The 17949-nt window shown below is 40.5% G+C and overlaps 1 protein-coding gene across 1 annotated transcript; it reads left to right on the forward strand.

Moving 5' to 3' along the window:
* The first annotated feature begins 10441 nt into the window (after window positions 1–10441).
* On the forward strand, window positions 10442–16817 carry CHCHD7 (coiled-coil-helix-coiled-coil-helix domain containing 7). The gene is made up of 4 exons (XM_047073946.1): window positions 10442–10531; window positions 13661–13730; window positions 15205–15303; window positions 16637–16817. Exons 2-4 carry the CDS (start codon window positions 13677–13679, stop codon window positions 16739–16741), a joined length of 258 nt encoding a protein of 85 aa, XP_046929902.1. The 5' UTR covers window positions 10442–10531; window positions 13661–13676; the 3' UTR covers window positions 16742–16817.
* The last annotated feature ends 1132 nt before the right edge of the window (window positions 16818–17949 follow it).

Raw genomic sequence — 17949 nt, forward strand, 5'->3', positions numbered from 1 at the left:
TGGTAATAGGATTCTTTTAACGTATTGTTAAATTCAGTTTGCTACCATTTTGTTGGGGATTTTTATATTATGTTCAACAAGGATATTAATCTGTAATTTTTTCTTGTGGCATCCTGTTTACTTTGGGTATCAAGGTAATGCTGGCTTCATAAAATGAGTTTGGAAGAGTACCCTCCTCTTCTATTTTGGGGCACGGTTTGAGAAAGATTAGTATTAATTCTTCTTTGAATGTTTGGTAGAATTCACTAGTGAAACCATCTGGTTCTGGACTTTTGTTTCTTGAAAAATTTTTGTTTAGTGACTCAATCCCCTTACTACTGATTGGTCTGTTCAGATTTTCTATTTCATCATGAATCAGTTTGGGTAGGTTGTATGCCTCTAGGAATTTATCTGTTTTTCTCAGTCATCCAATTTGTTGCCATATAATTGTTCATGGTACTCATAATCTTTTGTATTTCTGTGTATTTCTGTATCTCCTTTTTCCACTTCTGATTTGAGTCTTCTCTTTTTTTCTTGGTGAGTCTAGCTAATGGTTTGTCAATTTTATCTTTTCAAGGAATCAGCTTAGTTTCACTGATCTTTCCTATTGTCCTTTTAGTCTCTTTCATTTACTTCTCCTCTAATAGATGTTATTTCCTTTCTTCTACTGGGTTTCATTTGTTCCTTTTCTAGTTCCCTGAGGTGTAAAGTTAGATTGTTCATTTGAACAAGAAGATGTAACATTTGTAAACATTTATGTACCCCAAATAGAAGTACCTAAAAAAATAAAGCAAATGGTAACAGACATAAAGGAAGAAATAAACTACAATAAATAGTAAGGGGCTTTACTACCTAACTTACATCAATGGATAGATCATCCAGACAGAAAATCAATAAGGAAACACTGGCCTTAAGTGACACATTAGACTTGATAGACTTAACAGATATTCACAGAACATTCCATCAAAAGCAACATTCTTAAGTGCACATGGAACATTTTCCAAGAGAGATCATATATTAGACCCCCAAAAAGTCTTAAGAAGATTAAAATCGTATCAGGCATCATCTTTTCTAACCACAATGGTATGAAATTAGAAATTAATTACATGAGGAAAACTGGAAAATTCACACAAGATTAATAAGCAACATGCTACTGAACGACCAGCAACTTGCTGGTCAAAGGTGAAATCAAAAGAGAAATAAAAGAGACAAATGAAAATGGAAACGTAACCTACCAAATGTATGGGATGCAGCAAAAGCAGTTCTAAGAGGGAAGTTCATAGCGATAAAAGTCTACCTGAAGAAACAAGAGAAGCCTAGTGCATATTTAAAAAAGATGACCCGAGCTATGATTAAAAGTGCTTCAAGATAGAAACTTCTTTTAAGAATGACATGATCTTGGGAGCAAAAATGCTGCGATTAGGTAAAGGCAGTTCAAGTTTTAAAACACTTGCCTTAATTATGTTATAATGTCCAAAAAGGGAGACTTTTCAGGAAAACATCTGTAACACTACTTAAAAAGAACTGAAATATCCCCAAGAGTCTTAAATGCTTAATGATTAAAATTTCAAATGCAGTGGATATTCAACTGGCATAAAGTTACTTCTAACCCATTTGTCACCATTTTTCCTTCAAAAATAACTGCAATAATCAAATATTATAATTTTCTAAGTAATTGCGTGCCTGTATTTGAAAAATATATACACATTGTGTAAAAAAACAGACATTTATGAACTTCTACAAAGCGTCAGAGTTATAGGTCTTCACTTTGTTTACAAAATCCTAGGCATATAAAAATAAATTCAGGTACAGAAACAACTTTCGATGAAAATTCCCAAATTTCAGCAGTGCATCAAGTTATCCCAATATTTAAAACCTTCGTTTTGTGTCGAATTACCTCGATTCCTTGATAATCAGATTCATTTGGATTTAGGATAATATACTGTGCATGTATAACCTCTTAAAAGGTAATGCATGAAAAATTATTGCTAAGGAATATTCATTTGCCTTACACATTTCTCTTAAAAGTAAAGCAAATTACCTTAAAAGCTGAGCCTGGTACATGTGCTTTGCCCAGGGCATAGTTAACTCAGTTATTTGTTTGGATGACAGTAGCTCCAAGGATGCTCAAGGTTTATGAAGCAGAACAAGAAAGACATAAAATATTACCCACTGTTGTTGGAAGAGCACCCTATCTTTGAGGCATTTTCCTTCTCAGAAACGTTTTAAACTCTTCCAAATAAGCCCTAGCAGGGATCTTCTACGCCGCTTGGTATAACAAACCTACCTATTTTCTTAGATGGCTAATTCTGTTTAGAGCTGAAACCCTAAGCATCTGAATAGTGATCTGCAAATAAAATACCACTATTAGAAGCGTAACATAACCAAGGTTGATATTTTACCCAATGAAATGACCTCAGACAATAACAAATTAGAAAAACACATAAAAAATATTTTCTCAGATTTAGTCAGAAAATAAGGTTAGAAATACAAAGAAAGTGAATTCATATTTGAGGTGTAGTTTATAATAACATATACTGGTCACATGAATATTTCTTTTTAAGGTTATAATAGATCTTATTCAGCTATATAAAGAACCAACTCTCATAAGCTGCAAATTTAGAACAAATTCAATTTCAAAGTAAAGGAGCTAATTTCTCTTCTTTGGAATGGAACAGTTACAGAAATTATACTTAGGAAATACAAAAAGCTTAAGAAAGATAACATTACCCTTAAATAAAACTGTATTTTCATTTCATTGGCTAAAGTTGATTTAAAAAAAAAAAACCCTATTATTCTCATCCTTTTAGGGTATGGTGGATAGGGATATGGGCACTATGTAATTCCAGCTTTGAGACAATTCAAGAAAATAAAATCAAATTACTGAGAAAATGTAGCAGACTAAAATTCAACTGGTGTTATTTTTAACCTGAGTGTCTGAACTACCTTAAGTTTCCAGGTTCCGTTTCTTAAAATTCTTCTGATCAAGAACGATTCAATCAACTTTTTACTAATATATTTTAGTGAACAAAACTGATGAAAACATTTTCTCAGCTTGCCTTTTAGCCAAAGGAGCTAAGTCCCTCATTCTCCGACTGATTTCTAGTTTACCAGTCTCCAAAAATATATCTCAAAATGAAAGGCTCTACTGCCTAACTATTGATCAAAAAGACAGAAATTAAAAAACAACAAAAAAACTGACGGCAGTCCTTTAACTGTAGCATTTCATCTGAGAATTCATAGTCCCATATTCAGAAACTTTTTAGAAGCTAGGATATCATAAAGAATCAACAGGCACATGTACAGTTTCGATATTGGCTTGAGACAATAATTCAGGTATTTGTTAACTGAAAGTCTAACACGAGTCTCTCATTCTCAAAAAAGGTAGAGTTCAAGACCGTGCAGGGACAGATCATCATTCACAATCTGCAGAGGATTCGGTCGCCCTTTAGGAGAAGATGCCTCCTCTACCCTCAAAATACCTTCTCATGCTAAAGGAAACTTGGACACGGGAACATAACACTATAGTAAGTCTAGATCCTCCTTCAGAAAATCAATTGCTACTTCATAATAGGAAAGAAAATTTTCCTTTAACTGTCAGCAGACACTCAAAAACATTCCAGAAATTAAGAACTTTGTTGAATGTTCTTATCTTTACCTTGTGAAAAGCTTTTTAAATGTTATTAAGTCTGTAGGAAATGATTTAAATTGCCCTAAAAAAAAAGTCTACAAAGTACCTGGTTCTTAGCCTACGTTTTAAAAATCTATTTCATTAACCTAACAGAAAGCTTTAAAATTTCTGATGAAGAATGGAGAAAATAATTTTCAGTATTTTCTAAGGTTTTTCAGAACACTTCACTTAGGTACACACTTAAAACAATCTTTTAACATTTTTTAAAAATAGCAAGAAAATCATTTTTCCTTACTTGAATTTAAAGAATTGAAAAAAACCACTACAAACTATTCTTAGAATTTAATTTAGTTTGATTCAAATCTAAGAAGACACAGAGGAAAGGCTTTGGAGGAAACTATTTTTAAAAGGTTATCATAAAGTCATCAATTTGTTTTAAAAACACTCTCTTATAGATTCCCCCAATTACCTCTCTCTTTTGGGGGGGTATATTTATTATTTTTGCTCTGTAATTATTCTTTATTCACATAAGTCAATTTTTAAATTTACCATGATTTTTATTTTATTCTGAAATTCTCATCTACTTACTTCTTTCCCAACAATTTTGGGCATTTTAGTCCATTCTTATGTTCCTGTTATACACTTTCACTACTTAAACTCTTATTTTTAAAAGGCACCTAAAAGACTTTCTAGCACCTTTACAGTTCTAGGTTTTGTGGGTTTTTAGATTAGGAAAAAAATTTCACTTAAAAAAAAAAAACTGCAAGGAAACATTTCAAGCAAATTGCTTATCCTATTAACCTAGGACATAATTGCCTAAAGTCACTCATTTTACATAGGCACACACATTTCTTAGGTAGTCATCTCCAATTCCCAACGCACACTGTGGTTAGTTTTAACGCCATGATCCTGCAGTAACTCTGTTTACAAGACATCCAGGGACTTTTAAACACTAACAATTTTAATGCACACCACCTCCCTTTTTGAAGATGAGAAATTATTTGTTTTACAAAAATGGATTTCTGGTTTCTGATAAGCATTACAAATTTTTAAAACAAGCAAAAGCCTTGACACCCTAATGACCACAAACAGCAATACACACACAAAACAAAAATACCAAACATACAGAAAACAAAAATGCCAAAGCACCCTCGGTGGTGCCCCACAGTCCTGTCCTTGCCCCCACCACTGTGGAGAGGGGAGGCAGGGGCAGGTGTACCTACTGAGGAGAATGCACACCCCTGGACAGCAGGCCAAGCGAGTTAAAAGCAAAAATCAAATTATGTCTGTGTCATAACTTCTAGGAGGCTTTTGTACTTCATATAGTTCTTGTAACATCAAACGTGAACATCTACACACCAGTGCTTTCATAAAATATTATGATCTAAACATTTTCATTTAATTTCTCAAATTATGCTTGGAAATGAAAGCTGCTAATGAAATAGAAAAGCTGTCCTGTTACAAACGAAAAGTGGTAATACAGTGGATGTCAGGTTCAGGCATTTCAAAAAATTTGGGCACTGAAATAAACACAAGAAGTAAAAATTAGTTACCTCCAAAGTGGTCTTATCGTAAAATGGAAAAGAATTCCCACACACGAATTCTAAAATCATAGTTCACTTTGCAGTTTATCAATCCAATGTACCCTGCCCTCACATTTAACTTATTTGTAAATACTTTTCCAAGCCTACCTAAACACTAACTAATTGGTTAAATATGCTGCCTGCATTAATTCCTGTTAAAATTAAAGAAATTAAAAGTCCACTTTTGTTTTTTTGCAGTGGCTGATACATATTCCAAGTATTTGATGTTTCAGAAAAGGTGCTTATCAGGTTCTTAAAACATTTAAAACATGGCTCAAGGGACAATTTATAACCCTTTTACCTTTAACATATTCACTATCTTGGATTTTGTTGTACACATTCAGTTGTTTTTCCTTCTTCTGAAACTCTTCCCTTACTCAAATAACTAAAGAATCTACGATATTATCAATACAAAGAGAAAAAATTTATATTTATTTCCTATACATTTGGAAACACACAAAAAAAGAAAAAGTAATCCAGGCAGTGTAAGTAAACTCATTCAGTGAAACTTTTTTCTTGGGTTTGTGTGTGTGTGTGTGGATGAATGTGTGTGTAACAGGTAATTTTTTATATATTTTAATTTTCCAAAAAACAGGATTCTAAATAAAGAATATTAAAACATTCCTAGGAGGAACCAATATTTTGATTACACAGTTCAAGAGGCAAATGATTATTGAAACAAAACTTAAAAGACAGCTAGCTATAGATATGTTTCAGATATTTGGCTTTTCAAATGTCAAAGACAGGAGCATTACATTTCATTTAGCAAACAACAATTTCATCCTCAGAAAGGAAAATTTCCAGAATACCAATCAAAATGTATACAATTGTGTTAAAAATGAGGAAAAAATTCCCACTTTCGTAGGGTATTAAAACACAAAGAGTATCCTTAAAACTTTTTAAACTATTTTGATAAAAGCAAATTCACTATTTAGCTGTAAGACATCTGTTTACTAAAATATTTTGGTTATAATAAATATACAGATACAGAATTTTGTCAGTATTAGCCCATATTTATAAATTATCTTCCACAGTGCTAAATTCCTTATAGAATTTCAAATAGCAGAATTAGGCATATAAATTTCAAATAAGAATCTCAAACTAGGAGGTTTCTCTAATGCTAACTGAAATAAAGAGTTTGAGTATGCAATATCCTTAGATTATTTCTGTAAATTTGTATAATTTAGTAGTAGCTTCAGAAAAAGTATGTTCAACAGGTAGTGTATCTAAGACATTTAAAAAGCTCAATACAACCAATTCAAATTAGATATTATGCTGTGTCCTATCCAAATAAGACTCTCTAAGGAATTACAGATTTTTATACTTTGTACACTCTCAGTGCATTTTCTAATTCAGTTAAGTAGCTAGCCGTGTAAAACCCAAACACGAAGAAAGTTTTATACCACCCTTTGTGGGAAAGGGGAAAAAAAAAATCACAATACCAGCACTTTTATTTAGGTTGACAACTCACCAATCATAACTTGAAGTGTCCAAACAAACTGAATAACTCAATAGTCTAATGCAAGTGGCAGAAATACTTTTCCTTCACTTTTACAGAAACTGAATTTAATGATATTACTATCTAGTTTATCAAAGTGGCAAGCATTCAAGATGTAAAGGTCTCATTTATTTTAAACACATAGCCTAACCCTGACTACTTATAGTTAATGGAACTGTCTCCAGCCAAAATACAATGAAAATGTAAAATGTATTTCAAAGGTTCTATAAATATTAATGGCGTTCTGAAACCCCTGGACAGATGATTATTTTGGGGAAGGGGAAATTACTCTTTCTCATTGATAGTTTAATCACTTTCCAATCAGTTTTGATTTTACAGTGGTTCTTGGGAATAATTTTTAATGAGTTCTTAGAAAGTTATAATTGCTTCCAAAATCAGAAACCACAAGATGATGTACTCAAACACTACACCGATGTAATGCTGTTAGGGAGGTATTTACAGAAAGGTGCAGATAGGGGCTCAGCTGTGAACACACGTTAACATACAATGGGCTTCAAAACAATAATCTGTTTGTACAGTATGGAAGGAAAAAATATTCTGTGTAAGAAGTCTAAAAATCCAGCTCTAATTTTAATCCATTGCTATAACTCATAAAAAAACAAAAGAAAATAGGCATTTATTTCAGAACTCCATATACCTGTGGAAAACAGAGCCCAAGTAAATTCTCTCCGAGAGTAACCTTAATCTCAAATAGAGCACAGCTGACAATGGGCACATTTTAATTTTTGAAAATACTGTGAACATGCAAACCATTAGAGTCAATAGTAGTTTATGATCAGTAAACATTTCCTGGCAAATAACACAAATAAATTCAACTGAAAAGATGCAGACTGACAGGTCTCAGGATTTTAAAACCTTTTAATTTCAAAGTAGCAGAGTTCCAGCACATGTATAGGATGGGCTTTAAAAATGGGTCTACGTAAACTTTTCCATGGTGTTGGTGGATGTGCTTTTTTTTTCCCTTAAAGAAATGCCTACTGCTTACAGTGTAAAAGAATCTCCACCACTCTGTCTGCAGTTTTCAACCAGAAGTCCTCAATGTACCTTAAGCCAAATTGAATATTAGGTATTTTACAGCTTTTACAAAATGGCTGTAAAATCACATTATGGGCATACACAGCTCTTTGATCTTGCTGCACAGAATTCATAACTGTTCAATAATGCTATACCATTACACCACACACCTTAAACTATTTCCATTTTTCCACAAATCCTTCCAAAACCAGCTTCCAAAGCAAAGAAATGTAACATGAAAAGTTCCTGGGAGGCTTGTTACACAAAAGAACAGCTTGGATACAAACTAATCTACACAATGTCCATCTTCTGGTGAGCCTGTTTATCCCTCCTTTCCCTCCATCACTCCTAAAGGTGGCTGCACTCGAGTAGTGGAAAGAGAAGGCTCTTCCCTCACCACACCCTCCCAGCACCTCTGCTTTTGGTCCTCAGACAGGGATTCTGTGTAGGTGATGAAAATCACAAGAAAAGAGAAGCTGTCCCTTTAAAATGCCCTGCTCTGTCCCATATCCCACGTGGAACCAACATCAGCAGCACTTTCCCATTAACTTCAATGTGATGCAAGAGGCACCATCCTTTTATATACGTAAAAACCAGAAAACTTCAGCTTAATATTCTTTACTAAGGATGAACAGGTGAAGCAAACGGGTCAGGAAGGGAGAAACCAAGCAACTCCCCACCCCTCCCCAAAAGGTGCTCCAGTCTTGCACTCCAGTCTCTCTGTGCAACATCACCTCTCTACCCCTCCTCTGTAGAGCCCAGATTAAAGAAAGGAGGGAGCCACTAACAAAACCTGAAACATAAATGCGACGAAAATGCAATCTAAAGCCGGAAAGGTTTATTCTTCCAATCACACGTATTAACTCTATTAAGAAAATGGCATCACTTTTTTTTTCCACCAAAAAAAACCACCCACCCCGCAAAGATCATTAAAAGAGAGTTATAAAATAGCAAATATAGTGTTTATCTTATCTCAGATCAGTCCACATTACCAATAAGTTTAGCAGTTTCTGCACTACCACCTCCCCCCTCCCTCCCCCTCCTTCTCTTGCATCGGATTTTCACGTTTTCTCATTGTCGGTTGAGTTATAAAAGGCTTTTGCCCTTCGAAAGTTTTAAAAAATAAATAAATATTAACTCCTTGGTCCCTGCAAAGTCAAAATGGACTTCAGGGGAAAGGCGGTTCATACTTTTACCTTTAGCGAGAAAAGGGGGAGCATCCCGGATTTTTAGGGATTTTTTGCGATTTTTAAAAAATTTTTATTTGGTTATATGCCTGAGTTCTCCCTCCATTTTGGTTGTTTATGATACTGACAACAAGCTGTCCCTGCTCTGTGCAGATCTCCTGCTTTCATTTAGCACCCCCTCCCCCTACCCCCCCCCTCGCAGCCACACATCCAGGGCTCACACCTCCCCGCAGACCCCGCACCCCGACCCCGACTCGCCCACCTGAGGAAAGGGCAAAAACAAATTCATTTCTCCAAAAAAGAAAAACCTCTTTTGAAAAAGGGGCAAAGTTACCCCAAGTCACTCAAAGTGCCCCCCAAATATTGCCGACTGCGGGTTTCCGCCAGGCCCTTTGGGAAGCGACCTTCCCCCGGGATGTTTTGGTGGAAAATGCGGAGAGTTTACTCTCAAAACTGAATTTATATTAATTTTTCCCTTATTTTTCGGGTCTCTAATGTCTTCCGCTCTCGCTGCTGCCGCTGCCGCTGTCACAATATTCACAGCACCAGAGAGGAGGAGGAGGAGGAGGAGGAAAACTTTTCAAACTTTCCAGACCCTGAATAAAGGGTTTTTTTTTTTTCCCACCGACCTCACCTTTGGGTCTCCAGCCGCATCGCCCCCTGCCCTGTCAGAAGCGACTTCGGGAGTCCTCACACCCCCGCTTAATTATTTTATTTTATTTTTTATTATTATTTTTCTCTCTGGGGTCCTGAGCAGGGGCTGAGAGTAGCACAAACTTTTCCTCCTCCTGCCGCCGCCGCTGCTCCTCTGCCCCCTCGGCTAGTCCCATAATTTAAATAACCCTGATATTTCTCCCGCTAAACGCCTCTCCGCCGCCCCGGACCCCGGGAGAACTCACCGCGGGGCTTTAACATCCTCCCTCCGGCCCGTCCGCCGCCTTTACACCGCCCGCGGAATTTCTAATAATTTTTTTCTCATATTTCGGGCTGGACGCGGCGGGCCTGGAAATTGTTTCCTTACGCCTCTTTCCAGCAGCCATTGTAGTGTATGCGCTGCCCCTGCAGCCCAACTTGCAGCTGCCGCTGCCGCCGCCGCCGCCGCCGCCGCCGACGTCGCGCCCACCGCCGCCTCCCCCGGCTAGCTCGGCCGCCACCCCCGCCTCCCGCCGGCCCGCCCCCGGTCCCCGCCCGCCGCTGTGCCCGCCCCCCGCGCGCGCTCCGCCCCGGGGCCGGCCACTAGGCGCCGCCGCCGCCAGGGACGGGCCCGCCGATTGGGCGGCGGTGCCGCCTGTCAAGCCAAAGTGTTAAGAGGCGGGCCTCAGCCCGGGGGGCGCGGCGGGGCGGGGGAAAGGGGCGGCACCGCGGGCTCCGCCCCGCCCACTCCTCCCGCCTGGGCCCTCCTCCCGCCGGCTGGGGGCGGGGCGAGACCCGCCCGCCCCCGCCCGGCAGGGCCCGGCTCGGCTGTCAGTCTGGCGGCGGCGCGCGTCGATTGGGCCGGCGGCCGCCGGGGAGCGGGGGCAGCACGTTGGGATGCGCGCTACTTAAGGTCCAGCTGCGTGAGCCATTGACGTGTTTGGAGCTGGAGACGGCCTGGGCGCTGGCGAAGCGGCGGCCCGAGGTGAGTGGTCCCCCGCCCCTCCTTCCGCGGCGGCTGCAGGGATGCAAGAAGAGAGGGGTGCACCTGGGCCACCGCGGGGCCCGAATCCACTCCTTCGGTGTGAAGCCCCTACCACCAGGCCTTGCCTCAGCGCGGGCCCCTTCCTGTCCCTCTTTCTCCCCACGATTCGGGTTTATCCGGGCTGGGGACGAGGAAGGTGACCCTCGGCCTGCCTGGGCACCCCTAGCTCTTTCTTCACTCTGTTTCTCGGCCTTTGGGGCGTCATTGCCTACCCCCACCTCCAATTTCCTGCCTTTTCCTTTCCCCCTGCCCCACTCGGCTCCATCCAAGGTCAAAGCAAGGTGTGTTCACCTGTGCCCGTCGTCCACCGTTAAACCGACAGGCAGCATCGCGGAAGGCAGCGAGGCCGCGGACTCGCAGCCAGTTTCTCCATTCGACTTCCCCGCTCCGCCCCGCTATGCCATGCTGACTTCCTGACCCTGCCTTTCTGCACCCAGCAGTGGGTTAAGGGCTTTGGGCTCTGGCATAACGTGTTTTAGCTTCCTGCTAGTTGCATCTGCGTTGTATCAGACCCACAGACCTTTCCTGGGCTCTGACCAGCATGTGGGCATGGACGTGTTCCCTATCGTTCCCTTTCCCTTGCCTTTCAAAGCTAGTTGGAGAGTGGGGATGTGAACTGGGTGGGAAATCAAGACATATATATATATATATATATATATATATATATTTTTTTTTTTTTTTTTTTTTACAGTTTGCCTTTTGGAGAGATTTTTAGAGTTATTCCTCAAATGTGCTGTGCTTTTGTGACCCCTCCCTCAAATCTTTGGTTTTCTTTCTGTCTGTCCTCTGCAAGAAGAACTTGCTTTGTAATATTTGCTTCGTGCCTTCAGAAAGTAAGCAGATAAGCCCTCTCTAGCGGAACACTCGATCTTCCCTTTAGCCCTTTTCCTCACTGTAAATTGACATTTCCTCTTCATTTCCAGTGATACTTGAGGATTCATGCAAAGAAAGTGACATTTAGAAATCCAAACTTACTTTGACTTGTATTTAGAATCCGGAAGAGAAAGGAAATGAAGTGTGAATAACTTCATGCTGCAAACCTGATTTTGTGTATATGTGATGTTACCCAGGTGTTATTTTTATCAAAGAATTCTTGATTGGTGATGATTTTAAAATGCAGTGAAAGTGCAGTTTCATGTAAGGCATGCAACCTGAATTTTGCCCCAAGCTGATCGTTGTTGAGATGATATATAAGGAGTATGAACAGCTAAGCAGAGTTCTGTATTCTCACGTCATAGGATGGATGTTAAAAAAAAAAAGGATGTGAGTTTATTTAGTATCATTATCTCTTCATAAGAAGTCAAGCCTGCAAAAGAATCATATTCAGGAAAGGAAGAAGCTTCTAGATACAATTGAACAGCATCTTGAAATTCCTTTTTACCTCGATGTTTCTGTTAGTTAAGGTATATTCATGTATTGTTTTTAAGTTTATTTTGAGAGAGAGAGAGAACACGTGTGAACAGGGGAGGGGCAGAGAGAGAGGGAGAGAGAACGTCCCAAGCCGGCTTTGCACCATCAGCATGGAGGCCAGTGTGGGGCTCAGTCTCACGAACCTGTGAGATCAAGACCTGAGCCGAAATCAAGAGTCAGATGCTTAACCGGCTGAGCCACGCAGGCACCCCTAAGTATATTCAGTATTGATCAATGAAAATCATAAAATGAAATAATTTCTTAGAGGATTCCTAAAATCTAAAGGATCCTGGAATAACTAAACTCTTTTCCACCCTTCTTTGTAAAGATTAATCTCCTTTAGCCTGGACATCCTGGTCTCTGAACTAGGTAACCCTTGACTGCAAATGCCTCCATTTTTTAGGAACTTACGGGGTTTGATTGATTTTCCTGAGTGTCCCTTATTTCTTTTAACATGACAGATATTTTTTTTGATGATGTCGTCCAGAGCCAGAAAAGTAGAAACCCTTTCATACAAAATTTCTGACCTTTGGTCAAACTGACTGATGGCGGTTCTTTGCTGGGCGGTGTTTTGTATGTCATATTGCATCGTTGCTTGTTTCTCCTTAAATCTTTAGGTGGAAGATGATTAAGCTAGAGCAGGATTCAAGAGCAGGTTAACTCAGCTTCTTAAACTTAGTGCAGAACATTTAAAAATATTTGTGGGTGGCTCATCAATAGAATATCGATGTATTAAAACAAAAAAAGCCACTTTGAAATAATTAACAGTGTGTTGACTGTTGTTGGTTTTTGTTCAACATTTTCTCTTTTAGTTCCTTTCTATGACATGTCTTCGAAGATGATAGACATACCAATTTGGGTTGAACTCCATTAGAGAGAGCAGTTGTCCCAGAGGATAGTTGACATGCCTATTATGGAAGTACTCTGTGACTTGATGGAATCATCATCGGTTGGCTGTTAGGGAACTGTGATCAATCTTTAATCGATAAAGACTTGTGCAGAGCTGTATGTGTAAGGCTTGAGTCGGAAGATTAATGAACCACGGTAACATTCTATGACTTCCTTTAAACCAAGGGAAGTATCCGTTAAATAGAAGACGCCCCTGGAAGTAAAGCTTTAGTTTTTCTTTTTTAACTTTTCGAAATGTCAGCTGAGCCGTCACTTTGTTCTTTTGGTATGTTGGCCAACCTTGGTGCCGGTTAGAGTACATACTCTGAGTTTAGTTAACAAATGTTTTTGCTAAAGTTGGGTTGTCTTAATGACTCCACACTCATTTTATATGCTGATCGATGTACAATAAGGAAGTAATTGTTAGAATGCACGCTGTATTCTCAGGTTTTGTTAGGACATTTCACAGCTTCACCTTTGGAAATAAAGATAAACTAAAACTGAATTATAGCTGAACTGTCCTCTTGGGCATTATGATCAACTTGCCGCGGGCGAATTTAGATATGGCCCTTGTGCTGAGGCACCATGGCAGTGCAAAGGAAAAACACGTCCAAATGTTTATTCTCAGAATACAGAGGCCATATGAAGTTCCTTACTCGATAATCATTATGCCAAAATTAATTTTTCAAGTACTCGTGGGTCTAATGAGATGTATTGATTTATTTTTCTCTCATTTGCCATGTAACTCTTTTCTCCAACGTCTGCCTGCAGTCAGAAACCTGTTAGGATGCCTATGGTAGGACGGCGGCTGAGAGATCCAGACATAAACCCTTGCTTGTCGGTAAGGTGGTTTGCTTTTAATTTTCATGAGGTTAAGTTGGAAAAACAGGCTTGTTCTGCTTTTGTGGGTATCTGTTTTCTGCGGTTCTTGAATAAAGTTATTTCAATACAAAAAAGATTCCTGGCCAGCGTATCCTTATTTCACTAGAACATTTTTAGGTGTTCATAATTTAGCTGACAAAGATTCACCTCTTCTGAGTTTACCGTTGCTTGTATAACGTGCAAGCATTTAGCTGTCGCTGAAACTCCAGACAGGCATAGGTTAACAGCAAGGAAAATCTTTGGTCCAGAAATGGAAAGTTGCAAACTATGTTTTTAAACTGCCACTGAAATTTATGTTTTAATAGCAATAATTTCATCATGTCCTTGAGACAGCCTGGCTGAGAATAAGGGCCTATAATAGAATGTGCCCATTTAAAGCCTAAAGATTTCCACAAAGGTTATCATATAAGCAAAACGTTTTGTTGTAATAATAAGGTTTTATTGGCATGTATGTGGTGTGACCAGCAATACTGACTTGTGGCTTTGTTACCCTGGGATAACGCAGTCTCCTATGACTGGTGCTATTCCCTGATCCTATATACATTTTTCAAATATACACACTCGTTAAATATTTGGCGTAGAAATTTAGCTTTGCTTCGTGTATCAGATCTGTTTTCAGCAGCTTTATTCAGTCTGTCTAGATAGACTGTGTTTCTTAGAGCTGTGCAGCAAATTACCTACCCCTTTAGTTAACGCTTTCCTTTCGATGACCTCTCAGAATCCTACTTTTCACTTTGAAGTTTGTTATCCAATCTACTTCCGGTTTAGACAGCTTAATTTTAATTCCCAAATGACTGCTACTCTCCTTTGAACTCACAGCCCTGTGTTGCTCACGTAGGTTTTGAAGTGATATTAATGATATCTATTAAAACGGCATACATAATAGTATATGTACTTGCGTAATGCAGTGAGTGATAGCCAAAAATACATCGAGATGAGTGGTGGTAATTTAAGTTGCCTTGATGTAGACCAGTTATTAGCGACTTACTTGGGCTCTCGAAACCAGCTTAACATCAAACAGCCAAGTCAAAGCTGGAAAACAGGACAGCTGCACTTGGAACTGGGAGACTGGGTTTTGACTCTATGCTGCGCAGGAGTGATTTCGAGCACATTGCACCTTGCCTTAGCTTCTTTGTTAAACACTCACTGGGGTAAATGATCTCAGTCAGTGCTCCGGCTCAAGTTCCTGTGATCAGATATTCAGAAAACTGACCCAGACTATGAAAAGGAAGATGTCTGCTCTGAGCAGAATGAGTCCTGGGATAGTCGGAAAGATAATTCAGTGTTTGTTCATGACGCGTTCGTTAAAATGAACAGAAAGGAACGAGTTCATGTTACCTGCTTTGGGGGGAAGGAGCCTCAGAAGTTTGGGATTTTTTTTTTTTTTAGATCCCATTCCACCCCCTAAATGATGTCTATCTTACATATTTAAGGAATCTGATGCTTCTACCAGATGTATGGATGAAAATAACTATGACAGGGAAAAGTGTTCCACTTACTTCCTGAAGTACAAAAACTGCCGGAAATTCTGGGTAAGCTGAGCTCGGTTAGCTTTGTGTTAAAACTCCTCTCTGAGGCGTGAAATTGAAGCCCAAACTTAGTCAGTACCCACAGTCTTTTCTTAGTGATGACTGGGGAAACTTAACTTTGGCTCTATCCTGTGTGCACCCTAACTGGCCACCTCCTCCTACTACTCCATCCAGGCAATAACAACGCAGTTCTGACTTAGGTGGGTCTTCCTACGCATGTAAGATCTGCAGCCCTAAAACAATAAGCTTGTTACAATTTCACTTTGCCTGGAGAGGAGCAGACTGGATAACTTGTTCTGTCGTAACACAGACTTCAGCTGCCACACCGTCCCCCGGGGTGAGCAGCCGTGGCTGGGACGATGGTGAGACCCGCAGTGAGCACAGCCATAGTGAGTCGGGCACCACTGGCTCCTCCTTTGAGGAGCTGGAGCTGGAAGGCGAGGGACCCCTGGGATTGCCAAGGCTGAGCCCCGAGGCTGAACCCCTAGGGACTGTCAAATGGCCCCGGAAACCTAGTACCCCCCGAGAAGGGTGAGGAGGTAACCCTAGGCTCACACCCTCCTGGGGTGCAATCGCTAAGGAACTGAACAGACTCTCCAGCCCTCTTCTTCCTTGACCTCTCTGGCCCAGGCTGGGGCCTGGGCCTCAGGGGGAACTGACTTCCACTAACCCTGGGCTCTAGCTGAGCCTTCTTACCACACCTGTGGCTTCCAGGGCCAAAGGAGCCAGGGACTGTATTCTGCACCCAGACCCGGGGGCTACCGCCCCTCTTACATCTTTTTTCAGAATCACATTGGAGCTTCCAGGACCAGAATAAAGCAAATGATTTTCTTGTTTCACCGGGGGGTGGGGTGGGGGGGGTAAGGCTTCCATTTCTGCCTTCTCCTATCCCACCACCACCCATGGTAGTTAAAATGCCCCCCTTTTTCTTGAGACATCGGTATATGATTTCTTTTTCTCTGAGCCCTGGATCCAGCTACTTCTTTTCCCTCTTTTGAATTAACTGTTGGTTTCATTTAGCAATCACTTAGTAGGTCCTCTTGATAGACTGGATTCCTGTGCTCTCGTACTTAAACAGTATATTCCAGCCCAGTTACTGTCAATGGATTCCTATGAGAATAATCACTTCTATTTAATAGTTAATAGCTTGAAAATATTGTCCGAAGTATGAGAATTAGTTTTTTGGTTTTTCTTTACACTTGGTTTTTAGAATTTCCCTTATGAGGACGTAATAACCAATTCCTGGCAAATGATTAGCATTTAATATGTGTCTGATTTTGGTTTCTTCTTCTTCTCCTTCCTTTTTTTTTTTTTTTTTTTTTTAACCTACGTGCAGAATTCTGTCATGATCCAGAGAAGACAGAACGGAGTGCAGCCGTCTATGCCTACAGCAGCAGAAAGAGACGAGATCTTGGGGGCGATGGGAAAGATGCCCTACTGACTGTTTGCATTAAAATTGTTTATTTAACTTAGAAGCAGATGAATATTTTTAATAAATGGTGACTGTGACCTTTGAACACCTTTCGGGCCTTACGCAGACAGATCTCCAACTCTACAAGGGGAGACAAAGTTAAGTTAGCCCCGTGTCCTCTGTGTTTGCGCTCAGTGCCATGATGGTGGTCCGCCGCGGCTGGCTGTGCCGTGCCGCGGAGTTCGCGTTACTTCCTGAAGGTAAGGGAGCATTAGGAAAGGTGACATGAGGAGTCCCGCTTTTCTGCAGGTAACGGGCACAGAGGACAAGGAAAGACTTCGCGGCAGCGCAAGGAAGGTGGTGTTTCCAAGGATGGGAAATGACGTGCGCGGCAACGCGATGGGAGGAAAGCTCGAGCTGGGTCTGGAGAGTGGTCTGTAGACTGTACCACCAAGAGTACGAGGTGGCGGTGGAGAGGCGGGCAGAAGCCCGGGAAGGTGAGTTTGGGGTGGCTGGGTGGCGGGCCTCAAATCTCCGGCTCAGTGCAAAGCAAGACCCCGACCCTCGCTTCACTCCCTTACCTCTGTTTAAATAAGGTTAGTATGTTGACTAGGCGGGGAAGCAGGGGTGCGGGGGGGTTGTCTTAGACAAATGGCAGGCCCAAGAACTGGTTTTCTTTTCTTTCCGTAAGGGGAGGCTTCAAGGATTCCGTGACTGAAATCCACACGTATTGGATAACCTTCTGAAGGGATAGTACTCTTGAAGCGCAGTCATGGGGAAAAGATGATTCTCTTCGAAGTGGGATTTCTCTTTGCAGGAAGAGATGGGTAGGAAGGACACAGGGGTTCATAGGTGAACGCACTGGGATGAGACTAGAGCCCCACTGCGTTTTCTGCCGTAAACACAACAGCATTCAGTATGGTGATGGGGGCAAGTCGTGTGGCAACTCTCATACCCACCAGCTATTTAAATCCAGTTTGTCTCATTTACAGAACAGTTTTATAACATATATTATTTAATCATATTTAACGTATACAAAAAAAATCAATGAAAACAGCTTGTGTCCCTTCTCTTTATCTGGCGCTGGGTCAAGAGTATTATTTTAAAGGCTGCTGACCATAAACTATCCGTCTCGTTGGTCTTTGTCCAAAACCCAGGTCAGATGTTTTTAAGCCATCTGACCCTGATTGTTAAATGTGATTCTGTTTGAATAAAAGATGGACTGTTTGAGAAATCCC

The sequence above is a fragment of the Lynx rufus genome, unplaced genomic scaffold (assembly GCF_022079265.1).
Source record: "Lynx rufus isolate CCGP_SWC_20201006 ecotype Redwood Valley unplaced genomic scaffold, mLynRuf1.p SCAF_12, whole genome shotgun sequence".
Taxonomy (NCBI): Eukaryota; Metazoa; Chordata; class Mammalia; order Carnivora; family Felidae; genus Lynx; species Lynx rufus.